This window comes from Sander lucioperca, chromosome 21 (assembly GCF_008315115.2).
Source record: "Sander lucioperca isolate FBNREF2018 chromosome 21, SLUC_FBN_1.2, whole genome shotgun sequence".
Taxonomy (NCBI): domain Eukaryota; kingdom Metazoa; phylum Chordata; class Actinopteri; order Perciformes; family Percidae; genus Sander; species Sander lucioperca.
Window position 1 is genome coordinate 24,726,787 of NC_050193.1, and position 27,820 is coordinate 24,754,606.

At 41.9% G+C, this 27,820-nt stretch overlaps 1 protein-coding gene and 1 long non-coding RNA gene across 2 annotated transcripts; one reads left to right on the top strand and one right to left on the bottom strand.

The window, feature by feature from the left end:
• LOC116064003 (neurexophilin-1) lies at positions 1 to 15,561 on the bottom strand. Its single transcript, XM_031319058.2, has 2 exons — positions 15,079 to 15,561; positions 1 to 1,270 (listed from the first exon to the last, which is right to left on the bottom strand). The coding sequence occupies exons 1-2, from the start codon at positions 15,133 to 15,135 to the stop codon at positions 497 to 499; spliced, it is 831 nt and encodes a 276-aa protein (XP_031174918.1). The 5' UTR covers positions 15,136 to 15,561; the 3' UTR covers positions 1 to 496.
• On the top strand, positions 7,794 to 27,305 carry LOC116064004. The gene is made up of 3 exons (XR_004108414.1): positions 7,794 to 7,806; positions 8,961 to 8,970; positions 26,789 to 27,305. It is a non-coding gene; the product is annotated as an uncharacterized LOC116064004 (long non-coding RNA).
• The last annotated feature ends 515 nt before the right edge of the window (positions 27,306 to 27,820 follow it).

Genomic DNA, 27,820 nt, shown 5'->3' on the forward strand with positions numbered 1-27,820 from the left:
ATGATGTTTGTAATAAAGTCTGAATTTGTATACAACTCTCCAGTGAATCGTATCGCAGCTTTCACTGGAAATGCCGCCTTGTGACTGCAAAAGAGTGAAATATCATATAAAATAAATAAATAAAGGGTGATTAAAAGAAAGGACATTCAAAAATGGTTTAATGGAAAAAAGAATTAGCTGGCGAGGAGTTGGCATTTAGAAACTGGATTGAGGTAAGAATGTGCATGTTTGATTTTTACGGCCAGTCCAGTTAATGAATGCTGCAGTTACACATTCCAATTGCCTCATTATCATCATTATGCATACTGTAGTTTTTGTCTTGCATATATGTTTTTACAATAGTTAGGCTACAGAGAGTTTTTTTTTAAGGTGTCTTGCTGCCACAATGGCATTAAACACGATTCACAGCCCTGGTTTCCTCCTCATGTGTTACAGTCACTCCTACTCACCCCCCTTTTCCTCTCCCCTCCCACCTCTCCTCCCCCCTCCAAGTCTTCTAGCCCGAGGGCAGGTAGGGCATCTCGTTATGATAGTTGTAGTCCGGGCAAACTTTCTGGACCAGGCGGTAGTCCGTACTGTAGAAGGAAATGTAGATACAGATCACCTTGAAAGGCTTGGAGCAAATCCAGGACACGTGGCTCTGAATCTGCTCCTGGAAGCAGGTCTTGGATGGGTCGTAGTTGCACAGTGAGGTGCGCTTGCTGCGATCCACCTTCTCATAGTCCACACGGCAGTTGAAGATCTTTGAGTCTTTGGGGTAGACCACGCTCTGGCGCTCCAGGTCAAACTCCACCGCCTTGACAGGTGGCACCAGGCTGACTGAGATGTTGCCCTGGCCCGTGGAGTTGTGGCGGAAGTAGACGCTGAACGTGCCGTTACCATGGTCCACAATCTTGCCGGTGATCAGCAGGTTAAGCCTCACCGTCTTGATATTGGAATAGAAGTCTCCCCAGCCAAACATCTTCTTGAACTTGCCGGTCTTAACGATGGGCCGCCGTTTGACCCTGGAGCTGGAGGCGTCGGGTTTGAGCAGGTCGCTGCCTAACATCTCCCAGAACTCCTGCTTAGAAAACTCCTGCTTGGAGAAAGGGACTGGGGAGCGGTAGGGCAGCTCCAGAGAGGTGGTGTTAGCAGCTCTGCTCTTACTGTGAAGCATCCAGCGGCTCAGGGGCGAAAGGGGAGCCTGCCCGTTCAGGAGGCCCACAGTCTTGGAGGAGTCGTCTGAAGAGCTCTTGGGGCTGGAGGAGTCATCTTCTTGACCCAGGGCCACCTAGAGAGAGGAGGTGGAGGTGGGGATAGAAGGAGAAAAGAGAGACAGAACGTAGGCAGTTATCAGCAAGGTAGAAAGAAACGTGAACAGAAAACAAATTAAAGGCTTAATCGATACTTAATTTACCGTTCATACCTCTAGTGGTAGTAACCGTGACATTCTGTCAATGCTATATATATATATATATAAATAAATGGTTGGAATTTTTCAGGTATTGCTATTATTACATTCTTTTGTTTACCCCGGCCGTGAGAGAAAATACTCCTTTATGTCTAGTGTTCGCAGAGCCGATATAATTCCCTAAGCTCCCTAGTAATGGGCTCATATGCCTCATTCAAGCTACTTGAGGCCAGAGGGATCAAAGAACAGATTCAAACAGAAAAGCCACATCAAAACTGAATTCACATAAAGTGTGTTACTCTTGTGGGCAGTTTAATCAATATTTGTGAGGGTGGACAATTTTCTACAAAGTCTATAATCCTGTTAAACAATAAAGCTCTGTCATTAAGAAATGATTTATGCCCCTTTAAAGTATCTGGATTCATGGAGCCGGATTCATGCTCAAACACTTGTGTCTACATTGCCAAAACATCATCCTAGGTGTTATGGAAATATTTCATCTCACTTTCACTCAAACTAAGTCAGAAATGGTCACTTGAAGATCATCTAATTGGAGAGAAATTGAAAAATCATAAAAGAAGAAAGTCGAAATGGAGAGCAGACTAAGCCATGTTTCTTTTTTTAAAGTGAGCTTTTTGCTTCTTAAGCACTGCGGTGTGAGTCTGGGAACAGGGGAAACTATTATTGCCTGGAAGGTTTTGGTCGGAGGATCAAAGTGTTTGAGGAAGGGGAGCTGGGCAAGTGGGGGGGCTGAAGAATAAAGTGTAATGTCCAATTAAGACTTCCAGTGTTTTAATTAAAGAAAAAACTCTGTATCGGCACACACACAAAGCTGTCAGATGTTAACATCAACTGAGGCGAGGGGAAGAGGAGTGAGGGTGATAAGATGGTGCTGCTGTGCTCAGCAGTAGCTTTGTGAAGACTGTGTGAATGTGAGTGCAATGTAATGGCTAATTATTCAACAGTAACGATCTATTAACAGGTAGCTTCTGTCTAATGCGCCATGGAAGTCACCAGCATTATTGTGTCCTTTGGATTTGGCAGAACACACACACACACACACACATTGTGGATTTCTGAGTTGTAAACGTGAACAATAAGTGATGCAAATGCGGGATAAGTTTGTGTATGTGCGCTTTTCCCGGAGAGATTTTACAATGATGCATAATGCATGGTTTTCTGTCTGTACTCTGATCCATCTACTGTCTTGACTGCCAGGGCTTCCTTATACAGGCTTAGTCAGGATTATTAAGTCAGACTCATTTTTATTCCATTTTATGCAGGTTTTTCAAGCTCGCTCACATTTGTTCACTTGCGCCGCAGTCAGTCAGCGATATTGATTCTGTCTCCCTGAAAACATGTATTTCCTTTCATAACAATGTGTATCGCATTTCAACTGCCTTGCGGGGATTCCCGCTGAGGTGGCTGTGGTCTGGTGTTTGGACTCAGATGAGAGGACTCCCCTCTTTCCCTCATCTGGCCCTATTACCACAGGGGGTGTTAGAGGCCAGATGCCCTCTCCTCTAGTTACCTGTCTGCTGCTACGCTACACTGCTGCTCAGATCCTTCAGTCTCCCCACGGGGGCCGATAACTGCCTTGACAAGGACTCCTTCCTCTTGAATCAGATAGTTCTGATAGCTCTATAAACTCATAAATAATGAACACAAATTTGAAGAGTTGAGAAGACATATTGATTTTAATCTTTTCAGATGTATCTATATTGTTTCAGAGGGGGAAGTTGAGGCCAAACAGAATGACTTTGATGACAAATACACCATTCCCCAAAGCTCATATTGAACTGATTGTGTTTGATTTCTCTTCTTCAATGAGCTGTTGGCTGCCGGGCACAGAGCGTAGCACTCTGCCTGCCTCCCCAGATAGCACTTAAGAGCCCCCGTGGTGTCCTACAAAAAGGCCCTTTAGCGTTCTTGAAAAATATGTCACTCTTGATTTCTATAAAAATTGCCCCTTGCTTTTAAGATACTGATCATTTTGCCAGCTGTCTAAAGTGACTCTCAGATGGCGCCAACACTCGTATTTTAACAAATTGCAGAACGCTTTGTTATACCCTATATATTGAGCAAGGCATCCCTCCCTATCTCTTGCACAGTCTTCATTAAAAAGCCTGAGAGGCCAGTGCTGCAGGAGGGGAGCTAAAGTGAGCCTTGTGCTTTTGTTAAACAGAATATGTAAGTGTTTTGCACTGCTGGAGGTGACAGATACAGTGTGCAGTATCATTGTCAAAGACAAATGTTAAAATGAGCTTAATATGGCTCTGGAAAAAAAGAAGAAGAAAAAAACTGAGCCAGAGCTGCAATTATTACTGCAGTGAGAGAACAGATGCTGTGTGGTTTTCAACACACCACCATGATGCCTTTAAATTGTGGTTTAATTTCTGGTGGTTAATGTTCTGTAGTATCGCTTTTTACATAGGCTACTACTTGAGTGTTTTCAAACCCGAGGAGATCTGGTGAACAATGGTAACAGAGGTCACACGTTACACTGCAGCACATATTTTTAATCATTCAATATTATAACAATCACTACTTTTACACACTCTGTTCTGAAAAACTGCATACTACTACAACTCTTGCGCCGCTCTGCATTTAACTAGGAGAGTATATGAGGTGTAAGATTTAACTATCAGCATGCTTCCAACTTTGACTTATGCAATTTAAGCAATTTGAAATGGTGTAGGAAAACCCCCGAGTTCACTGTTGTTTTCTCAAGGTTAAAAGATGTATGCATTGCTTCACTTTAGTGGAATATGTTCACATTTTCGCATGCACACCCCGACATTGTTTTGTTAGCAGTTGAGCACTAATGCTGTCTGCTTTGGATATTCACAACACTCACTTGCTTTCATATTTAAAACACAGTCTAGGAAATCATCCTTTGATGATGCACCACAAATGATTTGTCAGCGACCCGTGTTGTAACATTAAAGAAGGGTTTTGTTGAGTTTGAATACAAATTGAGTATTTCCATGGCTGCAACTTTAATGTCAAAGGTTTACTGTTCACTTCATACTAAAATATGCACCATCTATGTAGTGTGACACCGTAAAATGTTGCTTTCAAAGGCCAGAACAAGTTACTTTCAGAATATGTTTGTTTTGTTTCATGAAACTTGGCAAGATGTATCCCAGCTTTAAGTACTGTAGGCAAAGTGATGGGCAATCAGGTCTTAGTGAGGGGGCGGAGGTTTGGGGTGATTTGTCATTTGTCATGTGCGCTAAGTGAGTCAGTGAAACGGCTGGAGAGGATGGGAGGTGGCTGCAGGCGCTGTCACTGTGGTAATTGTGAGTCATTCAGCCTCAGTGAGCACAGGCCCCAGGCCTCTCTCCCAGCAGGGAGTGTGGGCAGGGGAGCGATCCTCACAAGCCTGCCAGCTCCACAGGCAATAATCAGCCTGTTACAGTGACAGGTACACCGTTTTAACCCCTTTCCCCGGGTGACAGAAGCACACTATGGCCATAAGGCCGCAGAGAGATCAGGGAGCCACTTAAGTGAAATCTATGCCAAAACTCTCACAGAGGCAGGGGACTGGTGACAGACCAGTGTGTCAACCAAAGGATATTGTTCCAAAATTAGACTCCCACTTGAGTTTGCACATTCAGACTTTACTTGTTGAGTTCCTGGAAATGAACAAGGGTTGCACATATCCTACCAAGAGCTGCACATGTTTTACTTCAGAAATTACCTGGAGACTAGAGCTAAAACAATAAGTGATTAGTCGATTAGTTGATAATTGATTTGTTCGTTAAAGTCATTTTTTTGTAAAGATTCTCTGGTCCCAGCTTCTTCAATGTGAGGATTTGCTGTTTTGCCAGTTTTGTATCATTGTGAATCAAATATATTTGTTTTTTATATTGCGGGCTGGACAAAACTAGCAATTTGAAGACATAGACTTAGGTATTAGAAAATTGACCAAATAATTAAGCAGCTATAACCAGTATTTTGATTTATAATAACAGTGAATAAAATGACCATGTTTAAAGTAAAAGAGGTCGCTAAAAGTGATTAACTCAGCTCGACAAAGCATTTTAGTGTCTCTCAGCTCATTGTTTTGATTTTATGGCCCGCAACTTTGCTGTTTTGGTTCACTCCCACCGCTCTTATAGCATCATTTTCGGCTGTATTTAGTAGCTAGAGAGTCAAATATTTCCCTCAGGAATTGGTAGAGACCAACCTAGAGCTTAATGTACAGTGATTATTGGATTTACATTCATCAGGTGGCCAGAAAGATGAATACTAATGTTGCTCTGTATCTCCTCTATGTGTAAATAGGCAACTGATTACTAAACCCCCACCCCCACCCTCCCCCTGTGCACTGTTACCACCCTTCACTATCCGAACAAGCAGGCAAACGTACAGGTATGACTTTGAAATTGTAGTTTTATGGATACATGATCTGGAGTGAAGTAAACTGATTGATTGATTGATTGATACAGAGAATCTTCCTGTCGAGCCACCCAGTGGGACTGAAAGCATGTGCTTGTCCTGTGGGAGCTGACACATTTAATCAAAACTCCATATTCCTCTGGCTGTTGCGTTGAAATCGTCATCTCTAATATGACATCAATTTTTAATTAAAGAACAAGGCAGCTCAGATTTCTTGTGAGTAAGTGTAAGTGTTCGTCAATGCTTTATTATTATATTATATTATTATTTGTTCTCTGTCTGCTCTCCCCATCTCCAGATCTATTATGCTCACTGCAGGAGACTTCCCTGTTACTTGATTAAAATCTGAAAATGCCTGTGCCCTTATAACTGATTATTCTTCTGGCTAGTGTAGATCCAAGACGAGGTGAGGAAGGGAAAGGTCATTTCACAAGAAACAAGCCATTTGACTCTTAATGAATAATTCACTCCGGCTTCTTGGGGGTCACTAGAGCTTAGATCTGCAGTGGGTGAACAAACTCACTACACTGAATCTTTTTTATTCTAAACTCTTTCCCCTATCTATTTTTTCTTCCTGCATCCTCCACCCGCTTTCCCAGCTCATTTTGGACAGGCTCAGTTGTGTGGTCCCGGTGGAGTTGGGCTCATTTTGTATGCTCAGAGAGAAGCCGGCTCTGAATTGGCTATCACATTTTTTACATTATAAGATATTGACAAGTTGGAAGTGCGAGGAGGGTGGAGAAGGTCTGTTTCTACCCAGTTTATCCCCAGGGAGCAGGGAGCAAAGCATGCACTGATGGGGCAGAGCTGATTAATCAGAATCAGAATCAGCTTTATTGGCCAAGTAAATGTGTACACATACAAAGAGTCCAATTTTTGTTACTCTCAACGCTCTTGCACAGAATTAGACATAATAACTAACAACAAAACTGAACAAAGCGCTGCTCCAGTATTCACACCTGTCTGGTTAAAGCTAAAAAGACTCTACAAATCTAACGGAGGTTCAGGTATAAAAAGTTTGAATTGAATTGAATATCAAGGCCTGTTGCCTGACTTAATGCTCCAGTCTTTTTGTTAGATTTTGAACACCTGCCTGGGAGCTTAAAGCTGCAGTGGGTAGAATGCAAAAAAACACCAGACTTTAGAGTAGAATGAGACCTCTTTCTGCAGCTCTCCCTCTCCCCTCTTTGCATAGGGAAATACATGTGCAGGACAGCCAATAGGAACGTTCTCTCTCTCTCTCTTTCTTAAATGACATGTGATTGACCAAAGTCTCCTGTGAAGACTAGATTTTCTGAAGCCTAAATACAGAGCCAAAAGGAGGTGCAGCAGTATAGTTTTCTCTCAGACCACACATGAATTACAATATGCTGAAAGATTATTATGGAATTTTTGCCCAATGTAACAAAAAATAAAGTGCTTACCAAAAGCATGAATACCTGAACATTTGCCAGTTTCAATCCCCAACAAAAAAGCTAATTAATTATTATTTTTTTGTTTATTTAATTACTTCGGTCAAATCCGAAGACAATGGTTTAACTGTGCAGCTCCCACCTGGGAATGTGTGTAACTGTGTGAACGGTCTCCAGTCACACTTATAGTTGCACTAAAGGGCCATTAGCTTTAAAACCAGATGTGGTTGCAGAGGTGGGTGTCCACATTTCTATGGTGAACACGGATGCAATGCATCTCTGATTGTTTGGAAGTTCTGGCGAGGTCACAAGATATGCAACACAGCTCGGACAACAGCGAAGCACTAAACTGCCACAGCAATTTGCTTCTTTAGCTGAAGTCAAACTCTGTTTCTGTTTAGCAGCAGTCTTTGACGGATAAAAGCAAAAGTAAGCGGGGAAGTGAAATCTGATCACAAGTGCTTACTTGTGAAACATTTGACACGCATCCTGACAACAGGTGTGAACCGCAGATCTCAACTGCATTAGAATTCACCAGAGAAAAGGACATTGTTGGAACTCTTAAAGCAACCTCATTTTTAAGTGACCACACAGAGAGCAGTTGAGAAAACACTCATATGTCACTTTTTAATGAACTAACAACAATCTATTTGTGCATTAGATCAGCGAACCTTTACCAAATAGAAAACACGACAACTCCTAACCGGGTCACTGTGAAGTGGGGCATGGATAAATAATAAACAAATAATGTTCAAAATAACTGCTGTCCTATACTCCACAACAATACTTTCTCAAGGCAATTCTGAAACCACTATACTCTGCAAAAATAAAATTCTATTATCCATTTTTTATACTTGAAACACTTTTCTACCAAGCTCAGCCAAATTCCCTGATCCCTGTGGCTACGTGTTGCTTTAATTGGAAACCCCCGTAAAGACCCTCAGCGGGCCTTGTCTGGACATGTGCACCACTCTGACCCTGAAAATCACTGTACCGTCACTGGGCAGCATGCTGGTGAACTGCACACTACATGTTCATTCAGGCAGAACAGACTGTTTACAGATTGTGAGAGAATATAAATGGGCTTTTGCTCCCCGGTCTCATTCTGATGTGGTATCCAGCGGCTCAAGTCACACCACAATGAGGTCAGCATGAACCTCAGAGCCTGGGGCATCAGAAAAGCTTCAGTTTCTTTCGGTGTTCAACTGCACAGACAACCTGATGTTCCCCCTTCAAATAAACCCACGTCCCCTGGTCCCACACCGCCTTTTCTAATATTGTTTGGATGCTTGAAACGATGAAAACCTCATTCTGTATTGACACTTTCCATAACATTTTCACAACGCAGTAAAACAACTTTTGCTATTGTCAGTTCCAGCAGACGCTCTCTGAAATTAAAACGTCTGTTATGGATTTTCTCATCCTTAGTTATTCCTCTGTGTGAAAGTCAAGCGCGTCTTTATCTGGATCCCCTGGGAGTTATACCCACTCATTCTACCCAAGGCTACGAGTCATTTTTCTTTAAGCTGTGCACTGTAATCCACCCTTTACTATTCAAACCAGCAGACAAACCTACAGATATTCTTCCAGGATCTGCTCTGTCTCCCCTGCAGTCTCCCAGAGAGCAATGCCACAATATATTGTGCTGGTTTTGAGCAGACAAGACATTCTGTCTCAGGACAGCTCAGCGCTTCACTATGAAGAGCTGTCAGTGTGTCAGGGAGCGTGCTTTCTCTCTGTCCGTCTCTCTCAAGCTCTCTCTCTGTCTGTCTCCGCTGTGGGGCTGCTGGGAGCCTGAGGGGGGAGGCGAGGGGGGGAGGGGCAGACAGTCCCCCGATGGCTTCCTTAACGGGTGGTCAGGAGGGAAGTGGTGGACCTCTGGGCTCACTCTTGCTGTGGTTGTGCATAACTCAAGGCTGTTTTACACTACAGCAGGAAGCCACAGTAGGTTCATTATAATGCCAGCAGCTCATTCACCGCTTATTCATGTTTATTTATTGTTTTTGTGATTGCTCATTGTTGGGTTATTTATTTGATCAATACACAAATACAAATGAATGTAAAATGTTTAAGCAAAATAGGTTTTAACACAAGGAAGGAGTCATACAGTTACAGAAGATGTGTTGGCAGAGCCAAAAAAGCATACACATCAAAATTAGGGAGACAAACAACAATCATGCAGTTATTTGTGCAAACCAACTACTTTTATAAATGTAGATCCACAATAATAAAAAAAAAAGGTAAAAGCAGCTGGCATTCATAAAGTTCATGGCTGAAGCTGAGTGTTTTTGAAATAATGATGTAGTAAAACTGAACAATGTGCAGCGTGTGGATTCGGAAAGCAGTGGCCATGGCAGAACTTGTAAAATGGGTATGACCAATAAACATAATTTAGTTTGATCTATAAAATGTCCTGCATTCCATTTCCTTGTTTTGTCCCACTAACAATCCAAAACCTAAAGAGTTTTATTTTACTGTTGAAAATCTATAAGATGTCATTAAAGAAAAACTGCAAATTCTAACATTTTGAGAAGCCAGAACAAGCAAATATTTGGCATTTTGCTTAAAAAAAAAAATGAAACTGTTAACCAAATAGTTGCTGAATAATTTACTGTCAATTGACTAATTGTTTATTGAACTAATCATTGCTGCTATAGGCATCAGTTTGGTTCCTGTAACACACACTATACGAAATATCTTTTGTAAATGATCAGTTTTTTGCAGTTGTATATGGCGTGTGCTCACCCAAGATATATTGCAATCATTCTAACAATGGCTACCAAGGGGTGTGCATATTATTGTGCTCATAATTGTCCCTTTTAAATCGCCCCCTTATGGGGGAAAGTACCGGACAGATGTCATCAGCACAATAAACTGTTCTGTCTGCTTCCACTGTGTTTCTGCAGCCTTATGATAGAAATTTGACAATTATGAATGAGTTTTGTGTTTCCTGTGCCTGTGTGGGATGTGAGGTGGAGAGTCGAAGCTTATGAGCTCTGACATACAGATTGCAACAGTGATGGCAAAGAGGAAGACTCAAGAGAGCGAGAAATCCCCAAAACAAAAAATGTATTCACTCTGCTGCTGCTCACATTTGTGTCTGAATGCAATATATGCTCTATCAAACACTGAGTTTTTTCTATTTGTTTTCTCAGGATTAAGGTGGTATTTCTGCTTAGTCGGGGATGTATCTGGGTGGACAAGGTTAGCGACCCTGCAAGGAGGACAGGTATCTAAGAAACATGAATTTAAGGCTTTTTGACAGGCCAAAAGCCTCTGCTTTTTAATCTTACACAAACATTTTCAAGTTTGTTACACCATGCTGTCTGGCGGAGTTCCAGGCAAACTACAGGCAGTTTTGCTTAGATTTTTATGCCTTTTATTGTCTCAGCTGTTGTACTGCTATGTATGATTCAAGCGTCCCATTGCTGTGGTGCTCTCTGTACAGCCTAATCACAATCTTGTCTTTGTTATGAAAGGGATTTTGGCTCTGCGAGGCTTTCAATGTAAGAACATAATTTGTTTTTAATTGCCGTGTTAGATAAGTACGTGTTTCCTTGCTGATTGCAATGTCAAATAGAGGGCGATAGTAGAAGTTTAGAAGTGGGAAACATACTGTAACGGCACCAGATCCTTATTTGTGAATTCATCTTTTCTTTATACTTTCAAATAACCTCCATGCACAGAAACCCTGGAATATGTATGAATGTCTTCATCAAAATTCAGTCTGCAAACAGTGACATTCTGTGCAGGGCCAGAGAGGTGAAATCCAGCTATCGAGCATGATGGCCAGCGTCTGCATCTGCACTGAAAGCAATCAGAAGGAGTACAAAGCTGTCCTGTCTCGCATGGCCACTGACAGGCTACCTGAGGTTCATCCCTTCCAGAATATTCTGGTGTGAAAGAGCAGCTGGGAGCTCAACATGCATTTATGAAGAACCGAGCGCCTGCGTCCCCAGGGATCTTTACCACATGAAGGTTACAGCACATGCAAGGTCTTAAAGGCATACTATGCAGTTTCCATTTTTGTCAAACAGCAACCCCTAGAGTCGATGTGGAGTACTTGTATTTAACATTACCTTTGCTGCTTTTTAGCTCTCGCCAACGAGTGAAAGCCTGACCGAGTGGGACTCTTGTCCGGTTCCTCACGCGGTCAGTTTCTCGTTTTCTTTTCTTTGACTCTTCCGATCGCGCTTTCTTCGTAGACTCTGCCATGATTCATGTCTGATATGCGTGCTAGTGTCTTCCATAGAGGCTGCTTCTTATATGTTGTTGATGTATGTGATGTCGTGCCTTAAGGCAAGTCGTGATTCTCGCGAGATTTGGCGGGGCGCCACCTATCAAACCTGCAGTGCTGGTTTTGCCAGCGGCGCCCCCCCCCCCTTTGCTATCGGGATGATTCGCCCTACTACGTGTTCGTTTACCATCGAAATGACTTCAAAGCTGTTATATTAAGGTACAAATCTTGCATAGTATGCCTTTAACATGCTTTTTTTTTGTGTGTGCACGTGTTTTAAATGCCAACATTTGTTTTCTTGTTGAGTGAGTTAAATTATAATTATGTTTAAAACATAATTATTTGTAATGACCAGGGATGTTGACATTTATACTTGTGGAGTGATTTTGGAGTAATTGCAGGGGAGAGAGTCTGCTGTTCACTGTGGCAGTCGAGTTCAATGCCCTTTCCTGTTGCATTTCATTCTTCTACTGGTAGTTATTCAGATTGTTGACCTCACCCCTCCCAGATTTCAGTCTGGTCCGGGGATTCACATTGTCAACCTTGTGCTGTGCACGGTTCCGCCACACTGCTGCAGTTGTAAGTATATGTGGATTATTTTCTTGGATGCTTTGTGCAAAGGGAAGAAAGAATCTGTGATGACTGTCAATGAGGTGTACAAACCTCTGAGGCAGATGTTTAACAAATTCCATTTTTTAGCACTTTATCTACACCTCCTCTCACTTCCTCTCTTTTTCCTTTGTCACCACTCTGTACCTGCTCGGTTGATTTTCAATGTGTCAACTCATCCTATAGAGCCACCTGTCTCTCCTCTGCGGATTGTGTGAGCTCAGTTCACCTCGCGCCTGCTGCATCTGTTTAGTGATGAACTATGCCCTTGGTGGTTTTCACATTAGAACTGAAACAATAAGTCAATTAATGCATTAGTTGATTGACAGAAAAATGATCAGCAACTATTTTGATAAACGATTAATTGTTTAGGTAATTTTTCAAGGAAAATCACAAAACATTTGATGGGTCCAGCTGCTTAAATGTGAAAATTGTGGCACTTTTCACAATTTATTTTTTACATTTTATAGATCATACGACGAATCGATGAATCACAAAATTAAAACAGCAGATTAATCAGTAATGTAAATAATAATTAGTGGCAGCTCTATTAAACATCTTGGCTCTGCTCAACCAACAGCTGACTGCTAATCACAAGGACAGTGAAAGGACACTAAATATCAAACTATCCTCCTAAATATTCCACAGACTATTCTCTTGATACATGCTTATCAGCCACTCAGTTCACTGAAACTAATCCAGTCTGCTTGCCGAGCATCACAGAAGAAGAATAACTCTACCGCTGCCAAAAATAAACATAATTTCTCAAGCAGTCATTATGCAACTCAGATGGTTTATATTATTCATTGCCCTCCATTCAAAACCAAGAATATTTAAGATTTGAAACACATCATTCATCACATAAACAACAACCAGAGTGGCACATTGTGTTAATAGTCATCTATATTAGAAAAGGCCCCTCGAGAACTCAACCCTCTCTGAGAATTGCGGAGCAATTACAACAGAAAATCATCCAAATCGAATTTTTATGCATAGTAGGCGTATACGATTATTAATCACGACTCTGTTGCATAATAAAAAGTTACTTCATTTATTAATTGCTCTATAATTTATCAATGTCACAGGACTAATTAATTACGCAAGAGCTCCTGCTGAGGGATGTCATGTACGTTTTTCATAGATACATGGTCAGGAGAGGGAGAGAAAGCCCCCAATTAATTCTATTATCATTAGCCACAGACCTTTAGGGTCCTGCAGCTCACAAAATGCTCCCAGAACCAAGACAACACAAGAGTGAGTGTTACGCCTATTATCCCACACTCTTGTATCTAGTTATACAACGGCTGAAAAGGCGCTCATCCCCCATTTTTTAAGTCAGTGTGTGGTCTCTTCTCTCTCTCAGATCTGTTGAAACAGCTCTGTCTCAGCTAAATAAATGTGTGTGTTCAGTCTTTCACAAACCCTGCCTGTCAGACCTCAAATCACCAAAAGGGCCATTATTTCCCTGTGAGCACCTGAATAATACTTTAATATGAAAACCACAAGGTCATCCTAGAAGGCATGCCGACACAAACGGGTGCATCAAACAAGCACTCAACCTCACTTGAGTATTTTCACTGGGTTTTTTTGAGAGCTTACTCATTTCCTGGGCCCTATGCTGCTCAGCCCTGGGGTTTCCGAGAAGAATGGTATTCAAGTTTTCTCATGTGAATCAAGAGCAGATTTTTCATTAAAGGCTGCTTTTTAATGAATCTGCGAGCGTACATGAAAGAGGAGTGGGTGATCTAAATGTGATAGTATAGGTTATGTAATGTTGGAGGCATTTATTAGGATCGCAGAAATAGTTAATGTTTACACATCTGGTGTTATAGGTCAGTGGGGCTCCTTAAGGAAGGTATCGTGTTTACTGCGGTAAGATATATACTGGAGGTTTTTAGTGTTACTTCTCAATTAAGAGAAGAGAGATTCTAATGAGACGTTTCACTCAGTTCAAAGTTATCTCACCACCCACAGTATACATTCTGTATGTATCTGACAAAAAGGTAAGTCCTCAGAATAAAGACTTTACTAAGAAGAGCTGCTTGTCTCATCTTTCTGTGGACATCCTCTGCCTTAAGTCTCACACAGTATAACCACATTGCCTATAACATTGTGGTGCAGCTGTTTGTAGCAAATGAATGTCACATAAAAAAAATCTGATCAAATATGTTGTGCCTGGTCTAGGTTCTTTATTCTAAGCCAGGTGTGTGAGCTATTGCAAATTAAACCCACTTTCTTCAATTTACATGCATTTTGTTTTGCCGTTTATGTTGGCTGACACAGTCTGTGATGAAGTATACTCACTGTATACATATCAAACTGGTGAAAGCTTTCACATTATTTTGTTTGTTTTGCCTCTTTGGCTAAAAGTGGAACACCTGCCTGTAGTTTGATTGATTTAGGACGCATGTGCACTTTTCGTGTAATTGTTTAGGTGAAAATGGTGACTTTCATGGGCAATTACATACTTTAAAGTGACCCAAATATATAGATTAAATGATACGTTAAAAGACTGACGTGGCTCCAAATACTCACACTGATGTTGGACACCGGCGGCACTGTGCGCTCGGCACGCTGCCAGCACAAGTGTTCGCTGATAATAGTGATAGTGCACCCGCCGTACCTGAGCCTAGTAGCCGGGTCAAAGTGAATGTTATGTACTTAATAATTATAAGTCTCAAAATAACATAGACATCAGCAGCACACATGCGTTTGGAAGCAACGAACAGAGCACATCAGGCGAGAATTATCTCTGCATCTCTGCAAGAAACACAGATGACCTGCACTGCATGGTAATGTATCATTTGGACCAGCATCATCTCCGCTCTCCGTTACCGTTTCCACATGTTTGTCTGCATAATTTGAGTCTACTTATATTCGCGAGTTTGTAAGTTTGTGGTGCAAACGCAGACACCTTATCGTGTGACGCAGGTACAAGGTGTTACATGGATAATAAAAGGTAATTTTGAAACAAGATGCGTAAAGACTACAGTGTGACTTTTACCCCACTCCCAGTCTTTTCTTACCAAACAAGCGGTTCCGTTGAGGAGGAGCAGGATGAAGCCGCGGTTGGGACGCATCATTTCGGCGCGTAAAGCCCACAGCTCCCCCTCCCCTGGTAACAAAAAACAAAAATGAAAAAAACTCCCGCACACGGGCTTTTCCTCCTTCAGGAAGATGTTCTTCCCCCGACACCGGAGCCCTCTCGGCTGACGCACGGTTCCATGTCCAACACAGGCTGAACTGCAGTTTCCACAAACCTAAAAACAATCGCTGGAGTACCCCCTTTTTTGTTTGTTTTTTTGTTTTCACCAATCCCGGGTTTGAGTCAAATTAGTTGTGGTATGAGAAATCCATGAATATGCGGTAAGCTGTTATCATCCATGCAAACAAATAAAGAGATCCCAGCTCAGAGTAAAATGGGTTGACTGGGAAGTGGGCAGATTATAACTGGTAACCGGTGCCAGTGAAGATCCTGAAGTGATGGAGCTGCAGCCTCCTGCAGCTGAGACTGGTAAGAGAGAACACACGTTTTAACAGTTTCTCCTCTCTCTCTCTCTCTCTCTCTCTCTCTCTCTCTCTCTCTCTCTCTCTCTCTCTCTCTCTCTCTGTGCCTCTCCCCTCTTCTCTCAGCCACAAATCTCTTTTCTCTCTCCCCCCTTCCCTCTCTCTATTCCCCCTCCATTTTTATCTCTATCTCTCTCCACCTATCCAGCAACTCCCTCCTTTACTCTTTTAGCCACTTTCTCTCATCCCATCCACTCAATTCATGTTGTATACAATCAAATAAAAAAACAATTAAAAATAATAATCAATAACTACACAACAATAAACATCTGTTCCACTTGTATGAGTGCATCTGCCTCTATTTTCCAATCCCTAACCAGTATAAGTGGCATCAGTTTTTTCAAACTACAACAGCCTCGCTAATCCGCTGATAACATTGTGGCCATTCCTCATCACCAAGCCTGTAATCATCACTGTGGGTGAGCGAAAATCATTGATTGGGAAAGACTGGGTCTGTTTTTACACTGTGCTTGTCACAACAAAAAGAACTCCTGTGTCATAAAGTAACTAAGGATGTTAAAGCTGCAGCTACATGAATTTGTCACAAAGCCTGATCCTCAAGCATGCTGTCACCTCATGCATGTTACAATCAGATTGTATGTCCTCCCCGCAGGTCAGCCAGTGATCCGGAGCCCCGCTGAAGAGAATCAACGTAGGCTACTCTGTGAGCACCGATGAACCAGTGACCGTCACATCAGGGGAGTGTTATCGATAAAGACTTTCCCTAATAACACACAGTTCATTAAGAGCAGGTTAATGGCCTGGAATGCAAAATATCACTACGCAGGTCCCCTGGCTTACAACGGCTCCATTTCTGCTTAATTAGACTCAGAGATGAGTTTCTCTCGCTCTGTCCATCTCGCTGAGTCTTTCCATTTGCTCTTCTTTCTCTGCAGCTCGCTTCAATCTGACAAGCAAGACCTGGTCTGTATCTCTCTGTCACTAGGGCAGAACCTTTTCTATCAGTGTTATTTTGTCTTGGATCAGCCCATTTTAAACCCTTTGATCTGGTGGTTTCTCTGCACCTGCTGATAATGCATGGGGTGTTATCTGCTTGCGCCGGTGTAAAAGGGTTAATTGATCTCAGTTCTGGGGTTAATTGGCTCGACGGCCCTAATTCTGAGTGACCTGACCCCTGGAGGTGCCAGGTCAGAGCTGAGGATGGTCACCAGAGGAGATGAGGCCCTGTCAATCCAGCGTGACTGAGACATCAAAGAGTTTGGCTGCAAGACGACTGCTCTCTTGCACCCATCTGACTGTGTGCACACATACAGATTCACTGCTCATTATGATGCAGGAGATGCTGATGAAAGATGGGAATGAGCTCATCTACTTAGGAGACTGCTTGATCTCTCTCTCTCTCTCTCTCTCTCTCTCTCTCTCCTTCTTTTTTATTAGATTATTTCAGAAGCCAAACATGTCTCTGTATAATGCGAGACAGTTATTCCAGTTGCCCAGGGTATCAGGGAGGTCTCTGGGAGAGGAAACAGCAAACCTATAAAGGGAGATCCGCTCCCTGGCCCACAATCTGAAGAAACAGCAACCATAATAAAACGCCTTTTAAAACGGAGCACGTTCATTCATACACACACACTTTCACTCCTGCACATAATTATAGGGCCATAACTCAGTCTGTATACTCTCTGGGGAACAGCCAGACAAGCGGCTGCTATTTTTTACTCACTTGAAAAAAGAAAAAAAAAGCAGTGTGGATGCAAAGATACCCATCATTTGACACCCAGGATCGACTTATCTTAATGTTGTTTCACAGACGACTCACATCAGCATGACAAATAGGGATGCGTGTTTGTTTATTTTCCTTTTATTCCGCTTTCCTGCCAAACTCCCAACAATTGTCCTCAATCATTGCATTGCTTGACACGTAATCCTATTTCACAGTGTAATTCAGTTTGAATGAGGAGCTGCAGACAACAGACACCCTGGTGAGATGGCTGCAGGGTGGATAAATGAGTATTGGCTGCCCTCTAGTGTCTATTGTCTCTGCTGCACCCCTGAGGATGGAGGGAAAGCTTTAGCAGTGCTGGTACTAATGGGTGATGGAGGTCATTTAAAGGATCAGTTCACCCAAATGTCAAAATACCTCAAGTGGTATGTATTGACTGAGATTTTTTTCTGCCACCCCTAAGGAAAACAATTTAGTTTAGTTTGTGGTGCTCAAAGCATTGCACATTTACATTTAAAATGTTAAAGCAGCATACCTTTCCAGAGACAGTGTCCCTGGTACTCTGAGTTATCCACAGAAAACATATTCAACACTTTTTGGCCCGGTTACAATATCCACCTTAAAGTCTAAGAGGGATCAGGACTGTCCCAATGTGAAATCACCAAGTTTTTGACGACTCTGGTTGAGCGCAGAAGTCCTGAAAAGAGCTCTGCTGAACATACAATAAACAATGCCTCTACCCCCCCTCCCCCCCCATTACACATATATATTATTTATTTGTATTACTAGGAACTGACAGGATTACATTTCACTGAAATTGTATTTGATATGATTTTACGTGACAAATAAAGAAATAGACCTTTAGAACACACACATTCATGAAGTCCACAATACTGCAGACTTTGTTTAAGGGGAAAAACCCACAATGCATTGCGCTTTAACATTGTAAAAACATTTTATCTGTGAGGATTTAGGGCTTATTGGAAGTTTTCTTTTTTCTTTAGAAAGTATTCTTTTTTTTCTGTAGCAAGTAGTTTCAATAAAAACACAGGATTATTGAGAGTAGCCAAATCTTGGATAGTCACTTTGCTGTTGATTTTTTACAGTGTCATTTTTAAAAGGGTTAGGGTTAGGGTTCCATTCACATGGTTCCATTCACCTTTATTATTATGAGATAACTGCAGAAAGTGAGAAAATATGTTTCTTGTAATTTGGGTGAACTGCCCCTTTAAATACCACAAATAATCATCACCTAATGAGTCCAATGAATCAGACATAAATGTATTATTAATTTTCTTTTTGTTTGCATTTTTTCTCATGTTGCAGATTATGTTTAGATTTGCAAAATTGATCTCACAGTGCCAATTTATGTGTGATACAGATGTGCTTGTTGAACTGTACTACATTTATGCAGATGTGATTGAAGAGTGAGGAATAATTCTGAGCTCTTGCAGCCGCTTGGGGGTGCTGTAATCAAAGGAAACCCATTGGAGTTTTAATGAGCACCTCTGGCTACGTGCAGACTGCCCCTGCTTGGATATCGATAACCATCCATCAAACATGGGAGACTGATGTCTGACAACCTGAACAAGGTGTCGTGTCAGTGTTTGCTCGCTGCGACTGTTTCCTCTATTGTGAGGAGCACATTAGCGGAAAGGAAAGAAATCTATTTCTGGCTGGTGTTCCTGGTTTAGGACATAGAGATCGTATCAAGCTTCATGTCTGGAACATATCTATCTTGTTTCATTGTGACTTAATCTGATGCACTGCACCATCTGTATACCACAATTATAGCAGGATAGGGGGAATTTACTGTAAAGAAATGTCAGATTAACACCAACAGTTACTTTGTCTTTCTATGTCCCAGCCTCTTTCACTACTCCCCTTCTCCGTCTTAATCTTTATTCTCCAGAGATATAAATGAGGCACTTCAAGATAACAATGGACTGATTGAATCTCCATGAGCTGCTCTGTGACAGAGCAGTCAATCACGGTGTCCTCTGCTAATCAATGTCTTTCTTGAAAAGAGGCGAGGGCACAATAAGAAAACAGGTCAGGAAGGAAGTAGGAGTGATGACAGATGCTGGCACTAGAAATATAGAGGACTGAGGGATGAAGGGAGGTTTAAATGTGGATTTGGGGATGAAAAGAGGTCTGGAGGAGAATCAAATATCCAGCTCTGGGGAGGTCTACACACCCAGATCCATTAATCCCGCACAGATCCCCCTTTTCTTTACGTTTCATTTCCTCCTCCTTCCATGAGAAAAAGAAAAGAAAGTCTTTAGATTTCCATTTGTTTGTATTTCCTTTAGTCACCAATATTCTCTTATCAACTGTTTAATCATTAAGTTTTGAATATAGCTTCTGTATTTTAATGCCTGTGTATATTTTCTCTTCCTCGTTCCCACTGAAAACATTTTCAGAAGTTGAGTAGGCTATATTCCTCATAGCTTTGCCTTGGGGTCTGATGTAAACTTTAACTGTAGCCTACCACAGAGGGTTAATTGAGTTGCAGTAGGGATGGGATACACATTTGGGACTTGTCAGCTTTATAATTTTCCCTCTTTCTTTCCTTAGAGGAGTGGATTACTTCCAGACCTCGACAGGGAGACTCAGACACAGAGGTTGGTTCCATTCAAATGCTCCTCCAAATATTTTTCAGCAACGCATGTGGTGTAGCTACAGGGAAGGATTGTTGACCAGTGTCTCAGTCCAACACTTTAATATCTTTACAACAAATGGGTTGTTGTAAGATTCGGTAAAAAGAGTCATGGGCATCAGGGGATGAAGACTTTTCGCCTTTACTTTTCATCTAATGTCACAAACAGGTCAACCATTCCCAACACTTCAGTTTATGAAAGGACACATCAGCATTATAATATTGCAGTTGTTAACATGAATGTGAACATGCCAATTGTAGGCATCAGCAGTAGGCCTAGCCTATTAGCTGAGACTCAGCACAGCTGACAAAGTTCAGTTTAGAGATAGGCTATAATTCAATAAGGAAAGACCAATATTAGCCTAAGGTTAGCAGCAAAGAAAGACTTTAGAAATAAGACCACATATGTGAAGCATCTTCATAAAGCTTAGTTCCTGAAGAAAGGGGACAGGACAGGGTCCGCAAGGCAGGCGTTGCGGCGAGGGTTGCGGCTCCCCCCGAAATTTTTTTTAACCAAAGTGAATTTTTGAAAGTGAATCTAACAGTATTCATATTAATATATAAACGATTTTAGTAATCTTTTAATCTCTAAAAATTGACCCTAGTGTCCTCGTGTTTTGATTGGTTGCTCAAAGCTCATGGGTGCAGTCATTCTCGGTGCCAGTGCCGAAAGGGATTAGACTGCGAATTAGCTATCTAGCTATGCTACACTTTAGCCAGGAGCATAAAATAAGTTCCTGTGCTGTGACTGTGTGTTATGGACCGGTTTGTTGTTCCGTTAAAACGAGAGAGGGTGGAAGTTGACGATGCAGAAAAGTGTCACAACATTGTGGAGTAACGTTAACGTCAAGGCTAAGTTAATGTTAGCTTTCTGCTGAACTTGACCTGGCATAGCGCCATATTGCAAGTTAAAACTGAATGGGATTACTGCCAAGTAACGCGGTGCGTGATACACTTGTGTTATTAAGGCCGTATCAGGATGCTTTCCCGTACCGTACTTATTCAAGCTGTTGTGTATCTCTTCGACATTGCGTGTTCGGCTGTATACGAACGGAACTTTTCTTGCTTTATGTCGGCTAAAGACACATGAGGAGCAACAGGTGTGGTGATGGGACAACCAGCAACAAAGAACTGGACATGACCGTTTTTCTTCTGTGACCAGTGAGTACATATTTCTTTAAACTTACTTTTAGCTGTTGGTTAAGTACCTTAGTATTATTGTTTGGACAATTTGTGTAGGGTGTCAACCTTATGTGTGCCAGCTCATGTCCCATATGTTTTCTTTTTGACCATTGGTAGGCCTAATGCTAATAAGCCATGTGGGCGGTTAGTGCAGTTTGGCCTTGCAGTGATACAAACATATATTGGTTTTGTAATGATGCACAAAGATTGAGCTGGCTGTTAACGTATGAAACACTTGGAGAAAGCCTGGGAGATGAGGAGAAAATGCTCTTTATCAGGATAAAGTTTAAACTGTTGCTATAGCAATTCTTTTCAGTGTACTTAGTCAGTATAGTTCAGCACAACTCAACACAATGCACACTGGGCTGTGCTGAACTATAGTAGTTGTCTAAGTGGAAGTGGTTGTTATGTGCTGGCTACAACTTCTGACATTTGTATAGCTTTTGTGTGGCTTCTTATTGTTTACAAAAAGTGATTTCTGTAACTGAATAGTGTTTTGTCTGCAGTTAGTGTTGTATTGCTTTAGTACACAGTGAGGCATAAATACAGTCTTCAGCTCACTGAAGCATATGCATGCCTATAATGCTGGTTAAATAGATCTCAGGCCCTCATTTCAAGGTGTGTTATAGTAAAAACACACTTATCATTTATTGTGATCATATTTAGGCATTTGTTTTACAGGACAGCTACACTAGATACTGGTGGTTGTGAAGTAAAACCAGCAGGTGGACATTTCCCAGAACATCCTGGATGTCATGTTGTTGGGGAGGTGGTGGGCTGCAATAGTAGGTCTAAAAGAATATCATTCAAAGAGCAGCATCCAAAGACTTATTGGCTCCAGGAATGCAGAAAGATCATTTTATAGATATGGTATTTATAAATTCAAGGAACTTTAACAGTGTAAAATAGCGGATGTCTCGAAGAAGATTAGAGCATAACAAATAACAGAAATTTAACTTTTGCCAAAGCTTCATGGAATTAAGCCAATTTGACAAAGTCAAGCTGCTGAGGCTGTCTGGTTTCCTTCACACATCAGAGTTGATTAATGTACTACTCCAAATGCCCTTTCATTGCTTTCTGTTTTCAGCAATGTTTTCAGATCATTTAGATACATTATAGTATATAGGAGAGACTGGCAGAAAATAAACTGTTAAGAGTTAAAGTTTCTCTGTGGGCTGAGGAAATTCCTGAAACTTTTTTAAGGCTAATAAAACTCAGTGAGAAGCTATTGGAAGATGTCAAAAATGCTTTCAGCCTAATGCTCATCAAGATTAAATCCAGGCACAAGGTTTTTTTGTTTTTTTTTACCAAACAAAAACACTGCTATCACTGCAAGACAACTTCCAACTGGGCAGTGTAAAGTGTAATGAAAGAAAATCCAAATGGCAGGGAAGTAGTTTTAATTAAAGGAGACAGTACAGTATCTGAATGACACTTGATCTCCGTAATAATCCATGAACTACTTTGACAGGGTCAGCCAGAATAAGTCGTCATCTGCTCACGTGCTTCTGATCAGACGTGAGTCTCTGCCTGCAGTGCTGACCTGTCCCTAGCTTGTGTTTGGGTCCCAGCGTGTTGAAAGGTGTTAGTGACTCAGTGTTGCTGTTTGTTTGGGTTTTGACAACATGGGGGGTGAGAGTGACTCAGTCCTAACACCAGTGGATTTCAGCTTCGGCACCTCTCCACTGCCTATATTGTTTAACCTCCCTCTAATACTAAAAATAAATATCTCAGGAGCCGGTTTAGGATTTCCCACTGTGAGGCATGATGGGTTTCCTTTAAACTCCCTCTAGTGTCAATCGAATGACACAGTTTAAAGCAATCTGTTTTTTTATGTAACCTTTGACCTTAAACAAGCCAGTTGGTCCGCTCGTAAAACATTTCCTGGACAGTTACTGGAGCCATGTATCACGGCGTAGTGCCTCAGGGGCTCAGTCTGAATACATTTGTACTTCTGTCAGAGGGCCTTCCATAGGAAATCTATTAGCACTGGGGTTTACTTAATCAACATGAGTGATGGCCATCACTATTGGTTAAGCAATGGAGAAAAATAGAAGCTGTGTCACGAGGTCATGCTCCAGTGTTCTCTAATGAAGGAGCCTTTTGGTGGTTTGGCCTGCTCAACTTATACATCACTTGGAAAGTGTGAGTTTAAAGGACGATATGAGCTATATTTAGAGTTATGGCCCATTAACTTGTAAGTCTGGTCTGCATTTTCCTCAGTTACCTTGCAGTGCTGTCACTGGACACAGTAAAATAGCAATAAAACAAACTTTGACGTAATAAAATTAAGACTTTATTTTGCAACGATTGAATATCTTCTGTGGAAGTTGTTTTTCATCCTGTACGAGCCTGCAGGAAATTAGGAAAATGCAAAGAAGAGAGGGACATATACACTTAACATCCACAGGTTATCATTAAAAGTCATCAGATAATGGAACTCTTTCATCTCATCTTTTTATCCGTCACCAAGCCCTCTCCCATGCATAATTATAAGCCAGAGGACAGGTGAGGCTTTGTTGTGGTCGTTGTATCTTCTCCTTTGTCCTCTGCCCTGATACTAGAGAGGCCTGCAATATGTCTCAACCTATATATAATATAAGAGCATCCTTTTTAAAGATAGTGTAGCCACAGCAGGTCGCTCCATATGGTCTATATGGTGATATCGGAGGGAGTCTTGTGGTCCTAATGTTGTGTCCTCGAGTTACACTGTTTTTTATTTTTTAGGCTAGATCAAAGTGGAGCCACTATCAGCTGGGATGCTCTGAGCATCAGACACACAGGGGAGGTCATGATGAGGCGGGGCTGCTGGGAAGGTGTCCGATTTCAAGGCCTTTGAGCAGGGGCCCTGCGTCATCCGCCATTGTGAGGCCAGCCGGTTGGGGGTGCCACAGAGGGAAAACAGCAGGGTGCCCTCAGGGATACGAAGGACAGGGACCCTTTGAAGTGGGTAGGGTTGCAACTCTGTGGCTGCGTGACCCGCCTAGCTAGAACCCCACCCAACTTCCACATATCACATATGGACACCTCCAAAAACTACCCCTGGGAGCACTGTGGCTCCCAGACCTAGGCAGTGTAATTTGACACTGGCTGTAGCAGCCTGACAATCCATTGATGGAGTCTCCCCATTGGTCCAAACAGGAAGCGAGCGTGACCCTGTGAAGCCCTGGGGTCGAATACGTCTCTTATAACAGTGACAATTGGATTACTGTCTTATGTAGACCAGACGACCTCTGGATCCCATAAACACAGACACATTCACACAGGTAGAAGTAGCCTGGGAGCTCTTACACTTGCACTTGCACATCCTAAAAACACATCTTATTTTTGGCTGCCTGGCTCTGAGGAACTTAAGCTTACTTTAGGTTTCCCCATAATGTTCAGGCAACAGCAGTGTAGCTCATCAAGTGCATGATGTCACCATTTTCATTTCTGTTTTATGATACAGGATCAATAATTGAAAGTGTACTTATCTGTTTTCAATGGATGAGTCATCCAGTCCGCCGTGCTGCGCTGTCTATCTTTAGCTCTGCATTTATTTTTCAGCATAGCTTTTTTTATTTGAACAATCTAGCAGCAGACACACACCTTCTCTTTAGGGAGACACATGGAAACAGTGTTTTATAGCTCTGCTCCCTCATGCCCTTTTTTCCTCTTCTGTCTTCCTCCCTCCCTTTCTCTTTTTTTTGCCCCCTGTCTCTTGCTCTTTTTTGATGTCCTTTCTCTCTCTCTTGAGTAGATGAGGGCATGCCACTATCACTTTTACAGACTTAAAAAAAGATGATTAGACAGATTTAATGCCAATGGAGCCAGTTCGATTGTCTGGTCAAATCATTTTGCGTCTAGTGCATTTATACATGTGTGTGCATGTGGTATGTCTGTGCATTTGTATGTACTGTGTGTGTGTGTGTGTGTGTGGTCATATAAGTGCTGGCTCAGAGGAGCAGTGGTGCATACACTACCATCAGTCAGAGACCAGAGCCAGACCTGCTTTAATGGCTGCCATAATTAAAAAAGCTTTTAGAGGAGGGTGTGCCGCTTAAAGGGGGCAAGGTGGGGGTGGCACTGGGCTGGTTGGAGACGCAGAGAGAGTGAATAGTGCAGGACAACCGCCTGCCAAAAAAACAGACTAGATGTGCACGGGCATACTGCAAAGATGGCAGAAATTGAAATTTCCTCCGACTGTGCCAGTTTTAAAACCCACTCAGATGTGTTGTTAGGCTCTGGCATGGCTTGTTTTATCTGACATATCATCACCTTTCAAGTTTGATATTGCAAACTTGTTAGCAAACAAGTTGCTTTTTTTTACACATCCGGAAGTTACAGAACATTAGCTTTTATTTGTGTGTCTACCTGTTGAATGTAAGTCCAAAAGTCACTCTTTTAGCTCTTGTTTTGGTCTCTACCACCTCTTGAGGGAAATATCTGACTCTTTAGCTGCTAAATGCTCCACTATGTTCACCAGCTAATCTATAACTGTGTTTGTCTGCTGTTTGTACAGCAGGTAGTGTACAGTGGGTTTTTAGGGCCGAAAACGACAGCGAGACTGAACCAAAACTGTAAAGTTGTGGGCCGTACAGTTAAACAATCAGCCGGAACTCACTATAAAGCTCTGTATAGCTGAGGGGAGCTACAGATTATGGCGATAATTCTCTGTAGGTTCATCGTTATGAGTGACCCCGTTCATATTGTCTGTACAGTAAAAGAAAAAATACCGGCAGCTGTCTTTCATAAAGGTTCGGTGGTGCTGTTGGTTTCTTTAGCGTGAATTACCTTTTTAGAGAGTCAGGAAATTCATGCTGATGTAAAGCGGTATGTGGAAGTGCTTCAGGCTGTCTGCAGCACAGACTATGACCTCAATAAATGTATTAGTTAATCCTATAAAAGATGTTAGAAAGAGGTCATTGTGGCGTCCACTGGCCACTAGAGTGAGTTGGAATTTCTAAATTTAGATTAATTAACCAAATTATTCTACTACTGTAAACATACCTCATGTATTAATACCGCTGCTGAAACATTCTTGTTGCCATTGGTTGCTGTGTTTACATATCTAGAAAACATTTATTTTGCTGGCAAAGCCCTGCAACGTAAACAACATGAGCATGGATGGAAACAATTACACGTCTCGGACATGCCCCCAGTGATAACGGTGTACGACTCTAACCTAAACGCACTGGAAAGCATAAATATTCATAAGAGGCAGGGGGAGGCCGGATTAGATGATACTATAAATGGGATTCTGGGGTTTTCATGATGGAGGAAATGGACATAGCTATGTTTAGCTGACCGTTGGTATACTGTATAGAAGTTCATATTACATTACTGGCTCCAGCTAGGAAATTCAAGTTAGCCATTATTCATCGAAACCAGATTTGTGAATGAAATTGTTTTGCATTGGTTAGCCATGGTTTCACACAGTACAGCTTGTACTGTAATCCAGTGTGTAGGTGGATATCCATTAGCTGTGTGGGATTGTGTCAAAAGTAGGTTTTCGACGTGTGGTTGTGATTAGCAAGGTCCTTAAACTCCCCCAGGTTGTGAAAACATTTGAAAACACTTTTCATTTCCTTAGCTTGAACTGGAGAGCATCACACACACACACACACACACACACACACACACACACACACAGAGAGAGAGAGAGCCATATGAAGGTAAATGATCCTGCTCTCTTACAGAAGTCCAGTGGAGCAGACCTGCTTTGCCTAACCTCTGGGGTCATATAGAGGGGGTCTGAGCCTGGTGCATACAACTACTGTGCCCCACAGTTTATCTCCACTGAACCTATTGAATATCACAGAGGGGGGAAACATCCCTCTGTTTACTGCTGCACCTAGAGGTAAAAGCAGCAACTTGGGGGAGAAGGTGTGAGTTTTGGGTTCAGGCGCAGGTCAGAGTTAAAGAAAGAGGTCGAGGTTAAAGGTCTGTGTGTTTAACTGCTTCTACCCTCCACACTGAGTGTCTTCACTCACATGTATTTACATTAAACTGCACCTGACAAGCTCGTAAATGTACCCATAATGCAAATCTGCACGTTCTGCATGAACAAATGATGTATTGCTGTAGTGTATGAGGCGTAATTGTTTTTAGTGAGTTGTAATGGGTTTTTGTTTGACTTTTGTACTGTAAATGTGTATTATTTATTTGTCCTGCTGCATACATTCTCACTGCTGTCATGTAGCATTGCTTGCTTCCAATTAGCACATCATATTTTACATCATACATTTATTTAATTTGTGCAGTCTTATTGACTGTTTTTATTTCACAGTCTAAATGGCTGGGTGTGAAACGTATTGCTCTGCTATTATACTGTATATGTTTTTTGGCTGTATCTTATTATCTGTTGCTAGAGTGATCCTTTAATTCCCTGTGGGTTTCATTACATTTTCATTTGAACTGATGTTGCACAGTGTTTGAAGTTGGTGGGGAATATGGGTGAACTGGACCCCCCTGTCTTGCTCCAGAAATGGTTGGGTGGAGGTAGATGTAGAGGTGGAGGTGTTAAAGTGCTTTGGGCAAACAGTCTCCTTTTCTTAGGCCCAGGTTTGGGCAGAGGAAGTTTCTGGGCTGGTTCTTATGTTCAGGAAGAGAGCAGGCAGGGGTGCAGGATCTGAGCAATTACACTATTTGGGTTACAGGGGAGCTATTTATTTGCGCGGTTTGACATGTTTCTGTT

What these genes read in the sequence shown, in the direction of transcription:
- LOC116064003 (XM_031319058.2), bottom strand. Translation starts at nt 15,135, where the DNA reads ATGATGCGTCCCAACCGCGGCTTCATCCTGCTCCTCCTCAACGGAACC. An exon ending in TCAACGGAACCGCTTGTTTG is followed by an intron (nt 1,271 to 15,078) that starts GTAAGAAAAGAC and finishes TCCTCTCTCTAG; the next exon opens with GTGGCCCTGGGTCAAGAAGA.